At 42.9% G+C, this 15797-nt stretch overlaps 1 protein-coding gene across 1 annotated transcript; it reads left to right on the forward strand.

Annotated features, from left to right (window-relative positions):
• Window positions 1-46: 46 nt before the first annotated feature.
• ARCN1 (archain 1) lies at window positions 47-15044 on the forward strand. Its single transcript, XM_030538303.1, has 10 exons — window positions 47-146; window positions 5279-5542; window positions 6448-6627; window positions 6875-7080; window positions 8119-8283; window positions 9504-9669; window positions 11075-11222; window positions 11637-11745; window positions 12735-12939; window positions 14496-15044. Exons 1-10 carry the CDS (start codon window positions 144-146, stop codon window positions 14583-14585), a joined length of 1536 nt encoding a protein of 511 aa, XP_030394163.1. The 5' UTR covers window positions 47-143; the 3' UTR covers window positions 14586-15044.
• Window positions 15045-15797: the final 753 nt, after the last annotated feature.

Consider the following 15797-nt stretch of genomic DNA (forward strand, 5'->3'; position numbering starts at 1 on the left):
CCCGCCCCCTTGCGTGGTGCCGCTTCCGGCTGGGGACGTGGCTCGGCGCCGCCATCTTGCGGGGCAGCTGGAAGGAGACGCGGCGGCCGCTGCTGAGGCAGCGAGAGACTGAGCGTGCCGGGCAGCACACACGCTCCGCCGCCATGGTAAGGAGGAGGCCGCGTCCCCAGCCTGGGCTCCTGAGTAGCGGGTACTCAGCGTGGCTGGAGCCGGCCGGGGGAGGCTGGGCCGTGGGACACGAGGGGGAGGAGCTGGGCCCAGCCCCGAAATAAGGGGGCACCAGGCCTCTTCGTGCCCCTTCCTAGCGCCTTGCCGCGGGGGCCGCTCCGTGGAAACGGCCGGTTCCGTCACTCGAGGCCCCACGGGCCCCGCGCCTCCTCTGCCCGGGAGCCTCCCCACCGGCTTGTGTCTCGCTGTCGCCCAGCCGTGGTTCTCAGACCCTCGCTTGGGGCCTGGCCCGCCCTGCACCCCAGCAGTGGTGGGGGCCTTTCCCTGGTACAGACCGTGATCCCTACGTGTTCTTTGCACGGATCCGGGACATGGTGCCGCGCTTGTACCTGGGGCTGGTCCTCAGAGGCAAACGGGGCCTAGGTACACCTGTGCCCCCTTGCAAAGCAGCCTTCTCCTGCAGGGTTCCCAGACCTTCCTGGGACCAGCCCTAGTGTAACAGAGTGTCTTGGGGGCACTTTGCCTCCTGTTCTACATTGTGCAGACCTCCACTCCCATTCTTCATCACATAAGACCTCTTCAGCAACGACAGCAGCTGCTTACAAGGAAAATGAAATTAGTATGGTTTGTATCTCAGTCTAATTTGACAGCTGAAACAAGGAGGACCAGTGACCAGCAAGTGCCTGTGGCCTGGAGTTTGAGAAATTCTGGTTGGAGCACAAAGTTTGGAGCCAGGACCTTTGTAGTCTTCTTCCTATTGCTGCCTCTCAGAGTGAACGTTGGCATGCTATTTTGCCTCTATATATTTGTTTCCCCACCTATAATCTGGGACTAGTGATACTGATGTGAGAGTACTGAATATTGAGTAAAGCAGTTAGCACTTTTCAACTATGAAATCTACAGAAAGGCAAAATATTGCACTCTGCAATACATGAGACAAATGGACTGTGTGTATATATGCATGTATAAGATCATGACTGTACATGCATTTGATTAAAATTGGCTGTTTGAATTACAGTATTATCATATATGCTTTTTTAAAGTACTGTACAGGCAATAGCAACCCTGTGATGTAGATATTATCTCAGTTTTAGATTGGTAAAACTTGAGATACAGAGCAGTTAAGTGGTCTGCACAGAATCACATGAATCAATGATAGGTCTGGGAAAATAATTCATTTGTCCTTACAATCCTGTTCTCACCTCAGATCCCCATCCTTACAGAAAATGCACTTATGTTGGTTTCTTTATATAGTCCATGGCCAAGGTTTTGAAAACTAAACACTGACTTTGAGTGCCCAACTGGGGGTACCTTATTTTCAGAGAATGGTTATTTTGCACTTTCTGAAAATCAGGTTCCTTTAAGCCATGGCAAATTGGGCATGCAGAATTACTAGTCTCTTAGTGCAATATTAATCTAGAGTTTGTACAGATATGTAAGAAGAGCTATGTGATCTATATATGAACGTCAGTCTATACAAATTGTTACCCATCTTGCTTCATGCAGGGGATTTGAAACTGATATGCAATTATTGTATTCTCTTTTTATGAACTCAGGTATTATAGCTCTTTGTATTGTAAAGAGACTAGCTTGGCTCCTAATTGTAGTAAATTACATTTCACTCTCCTTCCTTTGTTGTAGCATGGCTTGTACAGAGTTTCAAGCATGTGGTTTTTGGGGCTAAAGATAGTGTAATTTGCTTACATTGCTCAATAAATTAGTAAATGGATTTAAAACAGCTTCATACCCTATTGGAGGTGGTGAAACAACTTGGATTTGATCAGAGAAAAATTTTTTAGTTACAACCTGTCAAATGAACTAGAGGAAAATTTGACAAGTCATGACAATCTAGCAAGCAAAGTGCAGCATGCGATAATGTACACAAAAGGACAGCTTAATTTAAAAGGAGTAACTTTTGGGATTGCTCCTTTGAATAACTGTTTTTCCCTCAAGCTATTTTTGTAATCTTTTGAATTTAATGGGGAAAAATATTTGTACTGAGGGCAAAAAAAAATTGAAGTAATTTTGAACCTTTTCTTAATAAGCAAAATGTGTATTGCATCAAAATCAAGTGCTGTATAACTTAATCCCTGTTTCAGGTTCATAGATATTTGAGTAGAAAGGATTTGATACTATTGGGTAGTGACTGAGTATTAGTTTGATATAATTTTTCATTATTCACGTTTCACAGCTCCTGCTACAAGTTGTTGCTTTGCTATCACCTTTTATTGCTGGGAAAATGCTGTACTTAATTTAGTGAAGCTAAGAACAATGTACTTCTAAAACAAGTTGCAAACCAAGAATACCTAGTTTAACTTTTGTCCTCTATCCAAAGAAGTTAATTGTTTGCATAGCACAATAGGGATTTTAAGTACCTTTAAAAAGGCTTATCCCTTGCTTTCACAAACTAATAGTCTGAAAAGAATTGTTATGGTGGGTTAAAATTTTCTTAATTTTTTTCATGTGATGTGTGTGTAACGTGCTCTGTCCATCCAGAAGATACTGTCCTCTCAGTAACGAAATTGTCAGTTAATAAATGGAGCCATCCTTTTAAAACCTAGTTGAATATTCAAGTGGCACATTTGCAGTATTAGTTAAATCTAATCCAAGAAATCCAAACAACTGAATCTGAGGTTTGCTAATGTATTCTGTCTTTAAGTTACAAACAAGATTTGCAAGCTGCCATATGTAGCTTTGCTTATAGATAGGAATTTATTGAAATATTTTATCTAGTAGCCTTAGATTACTCAGATCACTGGGACATTTAATATTGTAAAACAGTATTTTCATACTCTGGATCCTTGCAGAGTAGAGACTGAGGATGCTGTTAACTTTTCTGAATCTCCTCTCTTGACACGCTTATCAGAGTACTGTCTGCATCAAATCAACACTAACAGGCCAATGTCCAAAGCCACATCGTGTGACTGAACAGTGGAATATGCTCAAAGCTGACACATGCCGTTTTTACTGTCCTATAAGCTGTTGTGTTTGAGTTGTCAGTGATTGGGATGAAGCAATGACACATCATCAGTCTTTGCTTCCAAAGTGTTAGCCCTTGAGTCAGAGGCCTAGTGTCAGTTACAGGATCTGTGGTACCTTATAAGCATGCAATAATAACCTGTGATTACCCCCTTAGATAAACATGTTAAATGCCTGTACAGTTTAAAGCTGTTTTACGAATATTAAGGCTGTCTTCTTTAGTGTAACCTCATGATTTCTTTTGTGTGTGTGTGTTTACTATCTCATTCAAGTGATAGTCAGTCAGACTTGGCCATCTTAGGAAAGTTGAATGCTGTAAGAGTTTCGTTATTACAGTGCTGTCCTTGCTTTCCATTCACAATCCTTTGCTTCATCTGATGGGAGATCCCATCTCCACAAAGGCTGCCAGTCCCTCATACAGAAGTGCCCCTTTAAAGAGGGGCATTACCTGTGAGTGATGCAGTAAGTATGCTTGGTGCAGCTGGACTGTGCAGCACCATGCTCTGAGTCCCTACTAGGCAATGGTTGGAGCCTGAGGCTCACTTCTAACCTGTCCATACCATGGACTTGCATTATTCTGAGTTGTTGGACTAATATAAGGACATTGCTGTCTGGATGGGATATAATCAGTTTAATCAAGGCATCCAAGCATTATGTCCACTATGAGTGGCTTGTACAATGTGTGGTTATGAGCATATTTTGGCAAAGGGTCTTAAATTTCTGTATTGGATAATTGCAGTATTTCCTTAACCAACAAAGAGCTCAAAATAAAGAAGCAATGGTTGAGTTTTTATGAGACTTCAACAAAATCTGCCTTGTATGTCCAAACAATTAAATTAAGAAGTTACAGTAATCTTTTTCCAGTAGAGAGAGATTATTTGATAGGAAGTTGCAGGAGACTGATAGAACTGTAAAAGATAAATTGGTATCTGTCTCACTACTTCTGAATTTCATTAGTGTGATAACATCTATGAAAAGCCCAAGAGATGCTCAATGAACAGTAATTAATATGGTTAATATTTTATTAGCATAAATATGTTATCAATTGACTTTTTAAAGGGGTACTGTGAAAAGAAAAATTAAATTTAAAAGCATTCCCTCATTTGTTCTTAATGTTTATATTAAAATAGAATTTAAAAACAATTCTACCTTACTTTTCAGTATCTTTGCCTTTGGATTACTTTTTGCGCGTTACTCAGCTTGGACAATAAAACTTGGCTTGTCAGTTTCATGGTACCATTCAGAGCTCTGTGTTTGATCTTCTACAACTGCACGATGTTCCAGTGTGAATTTCCAGTACAACCTGGGAATATCATTTAAAAAAAAATCAAGTTTGATGAAAAGAATCTTTAAAAGAAATCTCATTAAATCCTTTCTGTTGATAGTAGATATGGTAAAAATATTATAATTTTCCTCAAAGGCTAAATTTGGGGGCTAAACTCCATAACCGTCCCTTTTAAACAAACTTATCTATGAAAAAGGTAGCAGCATTTTAATAATGGCCAAAGCACTTTGAAGGCATTGCAAGAGGTTAATGTTTTAGTAGCTGTGTTCTGACACTTGCCCTTCCCATTGGCAAGTAATCTTTTGGTGTGACTGAACTATTTTCTTCAGTGAGGTTACTAATGTTAATGAAGTATGTAGCTTACTTTGTTACTCTAGCAAGTAGCATTTGAGATCCTTCTTTGTGTGCTTGTGCTTTATTAAGTCAATCTGAAAGTCTTGTTCAAAACACTTCTGCGATTTTACTGTACCCTACCTCTGTGTTAAAACTAGTCTGTGAATTCAGATTAGTTAGCTATGTCAGCTCTGAACAGAGTGACATGAATTAGTTGGATTTGGGGGATGGGAGCAGCACCAAAAACAGAAATGGGTCTCCCCCTAGAAGAGTTCTGTTCTCCATGCTAAGAGGAAGCATGGATGAAAAATATACGTGTTTGTGTAAATGTTTTTTATTTATCACTAAGTATGCTAGGCACTATACAGATGAGCATGAATATATGGTCTCTGACCAAAGAGTTTCACCTACACAGGCAATTAACATTATCTCAAAAGTTTTGTGGGACTGTCTAGTCGCAGAAAATCTGTTTGCTTAATGAATGAAGCTAACCATTGCTTGTATTCTCCATAGGTGCTCTTGGCAGCAGCCGTCTGCACAAAGGCAGGGAAGGCCATAGTTTCTCGGCAGTTCGTGGAGATGACTCGAACCCGCATTGAGGGGCTGCTGGCAGCCTTCCCCAAACTTATGAACACTGGGAAACAACACACGTTTGTGGAGACAGAGAGTGTGCGATATGTATATCAGCCAATGGAGAAGCTGTATATGGTATTGATCACCACCAAAAACAGCAATATCCTGGAAGACCTAGAAACACTCAGGCTCTTCTCTAGAGTGGTAAGACTTTATTCCAAGCTTAGTTAATACAAAATTCAGACGATCTTGTCCCCAAGCAGTGACGTTACAAAGTGCTGTATTGGAGAGCTATTACCGCTGTATCTACTGCCTCATAACAGAATCTGATTTCCTGTGGTCCATTAGGGACCCGGAAGTAGTCATAGAGTCTGATCCCATAAGCTTCTGCGCTGTTCCTTGACTGAGGCCCATATTGATTTGAGTTAATCAATGCGATTTAAACCAAAACAGCCCAATCCTTCAGTAAATTAACTATTTGTTAACAAGTATGTAGTGCTGTAAACAAAACCTTAGTACCAGTTGTACAAAATAAGTAAGTAGAGTGGATTTAATTCACTGTATGCAATTGCTATAGTAGTAATTCTACTGTAAAAATCTATCTGCATATGTATTTGTAGTATTGTCTATATAAAGCTTTGTCTGTCAGCCAAATGCAGCCAGGGGAACTCCTGGAAATCACAGCTTGGTATCTGCTGTCAGTTCAGCCTTCTATTGTAAATGTAGTTCAAATAGAATATTATTTAAAGTTAGTCTTAAAAATGCATGCTTTAATAGTGACACTCAGTCTGCCTATTAAGCATGGAAAAAAGTGACTGGTTAATGGCTTTAAATAGATAGCGTTGTGGTGGCATTTTGGGATCAGGTGAGGCTGCGAGGGTCACAGAAGTGATGCCTTTGGTTGAAATTAACCCCAGTGCAGACCCTACACGAGGCCTCAACACCTCTTAAGTCACACCATCAAAAGAGAATGTAAGTAGTGCATAGGCCTTCTGCTAAATCTCTGCACAGGGGTGAATTCACCCTGTACGTGTGATTGGAGGGTTAGCTGGGGTAGTCACGTTCTCTTCCTCTGCAGAGATTCTTCTCTAATTATTCTCCCTAACCAGATTCCTGAATATTGCCGAGCTCTGGAGGAGAACGAGATCTCTGAGCACTGCTTTGACCTGATTTTTGCTTTTGATGAAATTGTTGCCCTGGGCTACCGTGAGAACGTAAACCTGGCACAAATTCGGACCTTCACAGAGATGGACTCACATGAAGAGAAGGTGTTCCGAGCAGTCAGAGAGGTGGGGTTGAGCCATTCTGTGTCTTAGTTGTTGGAAATGAAATAGTCTGTTGTGTGTCCAGGAGTTACTGTGAAGTTGCTGTTTGTTCCAAGTTTGATCATAATCCTTAATTCTTCAGTGATCAAATTTATTTTAACATTTTGTAAACAACCTATCTTGCCTTCATCTCCTCTTTCTCTCATTGATTAATGCATGGAATAGATCAAAGTCTTAAAGGTCTAGTCAGTCCCTGGTCTTTTTCCTCTAGACTCAAGAGCGTGAAGCAAAGGCTGAAATGCGCCGTAAAGCCAAGGAGTTGCAGCAGGCCCGAAGGGATGCAGAGAGACAGGGCAAAAAAGCACCAGGCTTTGGTGGATTTGGCAGCTCAGCTGTGTCTGGGGGTACAGCAGCGGCCATGATCACAGAGACCATTATTGAAACAGAGAAGCCCAAAGTGGCACCAGCACCAGCCAGGTATGAGACTGGTTCAGGTACACTAGAGCCCTGCCCGGGACTAGTGTAGATCGCTGCAGCAGGACTAGGGTCCTGCAGTATCCGTCGCTGTAATAGCAGGAGTGGGATTAAAATGGTCCGGTGCAAGGCTCTAAGATAGAGCATGTCCATCAGCAAGGGAAAAGAAATTGTGTACTGTTTGTTAAAATGAGAGTCCAGTTTTAGGTTGTCCTGCTGATTAACTTCTTTGCTCAACAAGTGAAATAAATGATTTAGAGGGATGTTAAAAATGCACATAATGTGTAAGTGAGGGAGGTACCCATGGACAGTGTGTGTGTGCTAGTGCTCTCTACTACCTCGTGCATATGTCAGTTTCTTCTTCTAGCGAAGTTAGAGCTTTTCTACCAGCTATTGTGTATTTTGGATGTCTTGAGCTTTCACTTTACCTCATGATCCTGCATGTTTGCAGCTTTCTAGTAATCATGGTGCTTCTATGCATGCAGCTGCTGAGTGGAATAAAGATGCTGGAGACTCCCACTGGGTTGTTTTAAAGCAGTATTGATAATTTTTGTAAAGCAGAAACCTCTCTTCTGAACTTGAGTAGATCTGTAGTTGTTCTTCTAACAGCCTAAATTGCTGCCCATGCCTGTCACAGCCATCACGTGCTCTCTAGACTGCCCTTTTTACTTATAGGAGTTTTCGTGGCACTCACCACTACTGTATCTAAGTGCCTCATATACATTAAAGAATCTAACCAGACAGATAGATCTGTGAGGCAAGACAGTCTGATTTATCCACTGATGTCTGGATTAAATGACTTGCCTAAGGTCACAGAGTAATTGGCAGTGCTGGGAAACAGAATCCAGATTTCCTAAGTCCCAGTTCAGTATCTTACCCACAAGACTATCCTTTCTCTTAATGTGTCTTGAAAAGGGCTCAAACAGTAAAAGCTGCAATGCTGGAAGGGTCTAATTGTAATAATGTGAAAAAATTGTGGAAAGATTGTATCTGCTACCATAGTTGTCGGATGGATGCTTACATCTTATTTTTGTTCTTTAGACCATCAGGTCCCAGTAAGGCTTTGAAGCTTGGAGCTAAAGGGAAGGAGGTAGACAACTTTGTGGACAAGCTGAAATCAGAAGGAGAAAATATCATGACCTCTTCTGTAGGCAAGCGCTCCTCAGAGGCAGCCAAGGTTCTCGCTCCACCTATTAACATGGAGAGGTGGGTATTGTCCTGGGCTGTAAGAGGATGCTCTTTTCAGTGTGACTGCAGACTCCAGTGATGGCTTCTAGCTCTGTCAGGGCTCTTCACTTTATTTTATAAACAGATTTCTTCCCACCATTCGGTTCTTACACATTGGCCTTTAGGTCTTGTGTAAAATTTTCAAGAGGCTCCGAATTCATTTAGGCAAAGTCCCATTTTCAAAAGTGACTTCGGTGGTTAGGAGCCTAAATCTCGTTGAAAGCTGTCAGGACTCATGTTCTTAAGTCATTTAGGTGATTTGGAAATGTTACCCCTCTGCTTTTGAATTTATATTTCAAATATTCAGCCTAATTTTTCCCTTTCTCCCAATACTCATATTTCCTGGTGTCTGCATCCTTCAGATACTTTGAGACAGCTGTCTTCCCACCTCCCCCATCTGCTGTTAGCCAAGCTATACAGAGTTTTTAATAGTTCTTCATACTTCCATTCCTCTGACTCTTTAACTATTTTTGTTGCTTTTGTCTGGGACTTTTCAGTTTGTCAGCAGATACTAAGTATTGAGGTGGCTGGATCAGAGATCTGCTTTCCCTCCTCCGAGTGTGGGTGGAGTCTTGAAGAGTTCCTGACTAATTTCCAGTTAGAGTTCATGTATGCAAATTTCCAGTTTTCCGTGCTGGAGCACAGAACCATCTGCTCCCATAAGAGACAACATTATACCAGTTTTATGAGGCTAAGTGAAAAACATGACCAAGGCTGCCCTCCTTTCTAGACAAGTTTTCATATTGCCTACGTTTTCTATTCTGAACTGAATAGAATAGCTTGGCAGTGCCGTACATAAACTCACTTAGTGTCTTTTGAAGCACCAAAGGTGTCCATTTGTTTTTAAGGTAAAATGTAGAATTGCTCCCACTGCTTAGCTCTTTCTTTTGAAAATTGCCTGAGCTTTCTGCAGAAGAAGAGCCAGGGTTCTGTATTTGGGCTCCCATCTGTTCAAGACCTATACCACACTCAGGTGATTTTTAGTATCTTCTGTGTGAATCTCTTTCAAGCAGAAAAGCATGTTTCCATAATTCTATTCTGCACCACTCTGCTCTGGGTCATTCTTTTTATGACAACGTCCTCTTGGGCACCCTTTTGAAAACTTAGTTTGTCCCTGTCAGATCTTAAAAGGGGGAAACAACTATCTTGCCTGTCAAACCAGGGCATTTGGTGTGTTTTGGGCTTTCTTTTCTGTGCAGTGTGCATATGAAAATCGAGGAGAAGATTTCCGTGACTTGTGGCCGTGATGGTGGGTTACAGAACATGGAGCTGCACGGCATGATCATGCTGAGGATTTTAGATGAAAAGTTTGCCCGGATTCGCCTCCATGTAGAAAATGAAGACAAGAAGGGGGTACAGCTACAGGTAAGGCTGGCTGATGGTTCTGGCTTCCGTACATGCTTCTGTCATGGATAGTAGCGGCACTGTAATGTATATTTTTATCCAAGTTCTCCCAATAGACATAGTGGAAAATAGCGCATAGTTACAGTAAATATAAGTGCAGCACAAATAAAGGGCTAAATCTCATGCTCAAAAGACTCAAGTTAACTTGAAAATACAGTTTCTTACACTTATCATCATGCTCCCACAGCCTTATCTATCCCATGATGAACATTGATGCACACTTGATTGCACTTGGACTTTGCAACAGTCCCAGTGTGTTGCTTGACACTAGTTATATCATGAGAGCTTCCTTTGTAAGGAAGAGAATGTTTATAGCCAGTTACTCTCAGCCAATGAAGAAAGATTTAATCAACCAGAAAACTGCTTATTCTCCCAGTTATTTTTGCTGTTGTCATTGCTCTTAATATCAGAGACAGTCTCTAGAACCACGGCTTTTGGGTTACAGTCGGTACTGTAAACTCAGACTGTCACATGGTCGACCTTTCCTCTCTCCATGTGGTTCCATGTGCTTGCTGAGCCCTGAAGATTTCCCCACTTTATATGCCCTGTGTCATGGCCACCATTACAATGCCTACAAACTAGATAGTGCTGCTGCTTAATTGGTCAGAGGGACTTGTGTTTAGTGATGGAAGTCCTTATCACTTTCCCAGGGGCTGAGAATTCTTCCTCAACACTCCAGCACCTGCTACTCCAGGAAGAGTCAGGTGGCAGTGCCAGCTTCTCTCTCTCTCCAATACAACTTAGATGCCAGTCACCAAAAAATGGCTTTGTTGAAATAGCTGCTCACATCTGTTGCTGTAATATAATAAATTCGTTCTTTATAATCCAAGTGTTAATCTTCCCTATTTAGATGGTTTAACTTTTGCATTTATTTGAATTTGGTCAGGAAAACAGTTTCACTGGTTTCTAGTCTGTTCCAAGTTGCAGAAGACTGAAAACACGGCAGGGGGCTGTTCTTTTGTTTGTGAAAAATAAATTCAAATTGAAACTTATTTTTAAGTGGAAATATTCCTGCAGATCTCAAACTTCATTAAAACTTATTTTATAAAAACCTAAATGTCAGCCCCAGTTTATTTGCCAGAATCCCTTTTAAACGGAAAGCATTGGAGGAATGGAGAAATAGGCCAAATGAAACTTTTTGGTAAACTGATCTTCTCTTTCTTGGAGTGAACTCTGGATTGCCAAGCAACTGTGATCCTGTAGCACTCTGAAGTCAGCAGTTTTCTCTAGCAAAGGTATTCATGTGTGGTCAGGAGCACTTCACAAGAAACAGTATTACCTAGACACATTTGTGCTCTCCATTGAGTTAAAACTAAGACAATGAACAGTTTACCCAGTCTGTGTCTTCCCGTCTCCTTCATTTCAGACTCACCCAAATGTGGACAAGAAACTTTTTACTGCTGAATCTCTGATTGGCTTGAAGAATCCAGAGAAATCATTCCCTATTAACAGTGATGTGGGGGTGCTGAAATGGAGGTTGCAGACTACAGAAGAGTCTTTCATTCCACTGACAAGTGAGTGCAAGCATGCATGTGGCATTCTTCAGGTAGGATACTGGAGCCTGGGCTGAAGAAGCTGTGACTGGTCTTGGATAGGAAATGACAGCCCATTTGCTACAGCAGGCTCTGCCTTCTGCAGAATGTTTTACTCTTTGATATTATCGAAGGGAAGAAACAATTTTAGTGCCTTTTCCCTCTGTAACAATCACTTTAGCCAGTCAATAGCTATTTTCTGTAATGCTAGATAATACTGAGTGTCTTGCTCTGGAACTCACTCAAGTGGGCTGGCATCTCTTGGGTGAGATCGTTATTGATGACTATTCCTCCTTCATTCAGTGCCCTCCTGCATTTTTCTAAGTTTGTCTTTCTCAGAGGCCTGGTCTGTAAAACAAAGTCACATGATTCAACGTGCACTTTTTTTGCCCTTAGTTAACTGCTGGCCATCGGAAAGTGGGAATGGTTGTGACGTTAACATTGAATATGAGCTGCAAGAGGAGGGCCTAGAACTGAATGATGTGGTCATCACAATCCCATTGCCGTAAGTAGGATTTGGGGATGAGGTCAGCAAGTACCTGTAAATATCCTGTAGGTTATTTCCCTTTCCAGCAATCATGGAGGTAACATAGGAGGGAGCAGCATTCATGTGAAATGCATCTGTCTGCTGTAAATCCAGTGCTGTCTTGTTCCCCCATCTGAGGAGTTGAGACTGCCTCTCTTACACTTTGCGGACTGACTGTTCTCCCTTCCTCACCCATGATTAGGGCCCTACCAAATTCATGGTTCATTTTGTTCAATTTCATAGTCATAGGATTTAAAAAATTGTAAATGTCATGATTTCAGCTATTTGAATCTGAAATTTCACAGTGTTGTAATTGTAGGGATCCTGACCTAAAAAGGAGTTGTAGGGGGAGTGGTCACAAGGTTATTGTAGAGGGGTGTTGCGGTACTGCTACCCTTACTTCTGCGCTACTGCTAGCAGCAGCACTGCGTTCAGAGCTGGGCAGATGCAGAACTGCGGCTGTTGACCAGGCGCCTAGCTCTGAAGGCAAAGGTGTCACCAGCAGCAGCACAGAAATAAGGGTGGCATGGTGTGGTATTGCCACCTTTACTTCTGCGCTGTTGGAAGAGGGACTGCCTTCAGAGCTGGGTGCCTGGCCAACAGCTGCCACACTCTGGCCACCCAGCTCTGAAGTCAGCACAGAAGTAAGGGTGGCAATACTGTGACCCCCTAAAATAACCTTGTGAACTCCTTTTTGGGTCAGGACCCTCAAATTGAGAAATGCTGGTTTCCCCCATGAAATCTGTATAGTATAGGGTAAAAGCGCACACAAGACAATGATTTCACAGGGGGAGATCAGATTTCATGGTCCATGATGCATTTTTCATGGCCGTGAATTTGGTAGGGCTCTACCCGTGGCTCTTGGAGGGCTTTTAGGAGGTGAGCTGTCCCATTTGGGGCTGTTACAAGTGTGTCTTTGACCTGTGTTCAAATGAGCTAATGCGCAGCTCCTTATTGCCCTGCTGTAGGTCCAGTGTTGGCGCCCCAGTGGTTGGAGAGATTGATGGGGAGTATCGCCATGACAGCCGGAGGAATCTCCTTGAATGGTGCCTGCCAGTGATAGATGCCAAAAACAAGAGTGGCAGCCTGGAGTTCAGCATAGCCGGGCAGCCCAATGACTTCTTCCCGGTGCAAGTCTCCTTCATCTCCAGAAAGAATTACTGCAACATACAGGTATGGTCACCCTCAACTTCTTATGTGTCCTGATGCAGAGCTTGGGAGGCTCTGCCTAGAAGCCCAGTGCATTGCAGTCCTCGGAATGAACAGTCACAGAGGCACACTAATTGTTTTGTGGATAGGTGCCCGGCTCTGCATTCGTAGCACCCACTCAGCTGTGTCACTGATACTCTTGGAGACTGTCCAGCCCTGGCTTCCCTTTGCTCTGCCACACGCTCTGTTGCATCATCCTCTTCTCAGATAGTTTGTCTTCTAAACCGTTTTCTGCTGGATCTTCCCCAAGAGCAGCCTCTTCATTTTATATTGCTGCAGTTCCCACTCACTGCTTTTCAGCCCTTGCAAGTTGCATGGAGAATACCCTTCCTTCAGCCCAGTACATTATTCCCACCTGGCACTGCTGAAAGAGTAGGCAGCAGTAATGAGGATGGCTTGTGCTGGGATTTCTCAGATCTCTCAAGCTAGGGAGGTGTGGCTAGATTAGTAGTGAATGCGAATCCTCCATGAAATGGTTAAGCGCTGCCTGAAGTGGTTGTGGTGAATCTACACCATTTGCACTGCTGCAATCAATGCAAGTGTAAATTTAGCAGTTGTGGTAAAGATGCGCTAAATCAATGGGAGAGCACTCCCCTTACGTACACAAATTGATAGGAAAGTTGATGGGAGATGCTCTTCTGTTGACACAGTGCAGTGTAGCTACCATGGTAAGTGGATCTAACTATGTTGACTTCAGTTATGTTATTCACTTAACTGAAGTTGTGTAAGTTAGATCGATTTACTGCAGTAGTGTAGACCAGCCCTCCGTAAGTGCACATAGCCTGACGCTAGGGGCAGTATGCTGCCATCTCCTTCAAAAGAGACAAAGTTCCTAGGCACCTGTGTTAAAGCTGTTTTTCATGAGCTGGGGCATTAATGCTCGTATCCTGGCTAAATTCCATCTCAGATAATTCGACTCCGCTTTTCTAAAACCTGCCCTGCAATTTCAGTTGGATCTGGATTTCTTCCTCAGTGCCTCTCCTAAGCGTTAGGCACACTTGTCCTCATGAGATGGTGGCAAAAGCAATTCATTTATCACAGTGTTTGAGAAGTGTTCTGGGGTGGAAGGCGAAGGATGATAGATCAGCTGAAGCAAATGAAAATTCCCTTTGTCTTAGTGTGAAGGCTTGTTTGGGTGTGGTAAACAGCCACAGGATGGGGAACCGAAGGCTACTTATCCACCTGCCTGTTCAAAATGAGCAGCTGCAGTGTGACCTTTCTCCACCTTGAACCTTAACCAGAAGCCACAATTCAGTTCAGTTCTCTCCAGGGTGTTCTGAGCAGAAACCCAATTGTTACCGTAAATGAAGTTACTGGATTGTTGTCCTCTAGGGACAGGTGAGAACTAAACTCTTCTTTCTTAGGCTCTCAAGCTGAAGTTGACCTTGTGGCTCAGAGATGATGTGCTCAGCCACCCCAACCCCTTCGTTGTCCTGGTTTGAATTGAAAAATCTCTGTTTAATTGTGTTTTGGAAGTAGAATATTAAGTGCTGAACTAACTGTGTGTATTATCTCCACAGGTTACCAAAGTGACCCAGGTAGATGGGAACAGCCCTGTAAGGTTTTCTACTGAGACCATCTTCTTGGTGGACAAATACGAAATCCTGTAACGCCAGAAGCAGAGAATAACAACTGAATTTTTTAAATTAAAAGAAAAAAAGGCTGAAGTTTATTCTGAATGTCTGGAACGCCGCAGCCTTCTCTCTGCTAGGACACACGGTTCTGTCCGCCCAACTGCAGTGTTTCTGGGTCACAGGCATTCTTTGGCAGAGATTTGACATGATCATATGGGGGAAGGGCTGCTAATTTCTTTGGCAGATTTTACCGGCCAGCAGTAAAGCAGGATCTCCTTTGAGAAACCCTGGCTTTGATAACTCCCCTTCCTCTCTCCCACAAAGCTGGCTACTTAGCTCAGTCCCAGAATGAAACTACACGTCATTCTCTTCCTTTTTAGTATATCAGGAGTTCTGTTTCTTTTGTTATGATTGTTGCCATTTTAACTTATCCCCTGCCTCCAGCCCTTGTTTCCATGGATTCAAATATGCATTAAAAGATTCTATACATGGGCATTATGCCTTCTGGATCCCTTTCTCTTGGGAATGGAATAAGCTGATTGGACTAGGCCTCAGTTTTAAACCTGTTCCTCTCCTTTACCTGTACTCCTGACTTGCTGCCTGTTCAGCTCTGCTTCTCAGTGATGGACCTGCACTTGGGCCAGCTCCCACAGTGAGCCCATGTGCCCTTGGTGTGAGTTAGAGCAGAGTTGTCTCCCAGCTGGCAGAGAGAATGCAGCTTCTGAATTGACTGGTTCCAACTGCAGAAGGGGGAGCGCCTGGAAGTACTCACTTTTGCTGGAATTTCCTGTCACTGTTTGGTGTAGCCCCTAGGCCAGATTTATACAATCGTTTTGCCTGGTTTAAGTTAACAATCTTTGGAGCCTTTCTTGATCCATTTGAATCTCCCCCAGTAAATTGAGCCCCCATACCTGCCAGTATGCATCTTAGCCCTTCCTAGCTGCAGCTTGTAAAAGCATATGGAACCTGCCTTGTTCAGCCCCATAAACAGATGTGAATTACTCTGACACATTCATGCTTGCGTAACCCTGCGTGGGCCTGCGTAAGAGCAGAGGAGATTGATCCTGTTGGCACTTATTGATGGAGTAGGAGAAGGGATGCCTGGGTTGCAGCACAGAGATTTCAGGTAAAAGTTAAATGTACTGTAGTGCTTCTAAATTTGCCCTGTGGTGTGAGGGCTGCACACAGCCACACTCCCTTGCACCACAGAAAAGGTGTTTCCTCTCTGACTAGGCTGGAATAGCATTG

Source organism: Gopherus evgoodei, chromosome 19 (genome assembly GCF_007399415.2).
Source record: "Gopherus evgoodei ecotype Sinaloan lineage chromosome 19, rGopEvg1_v1.p, whole genome shotgun sequence".
Classification (NCBI taxonomy): Eukaryota; Metazoa; Chordata; order Testudines; family Testudinidae; genus Gopherus; species Gopherus evgoodei.

Excerpts from the sequence above, each read along its gene's own strand:
- ARCN1 (XM_030538303.1), top strand. Across the intron at positions 5,543-6,447 it reads TCAGGCTCTTCTCTAGAGTG|ATTCCTGAATATTGCCGAGC; the intron begins GTAAGACTTTAT and ends CTCCCTAACCAG. Across the intron at positions 6,628-6,874 it reads TGTTCCGAGCAGTCAGAGAG|ACTCAAGAGCGTGAAGCAAA; the intron begins GTGGGGTTGAGC and ends TTTTTCCTCTAG.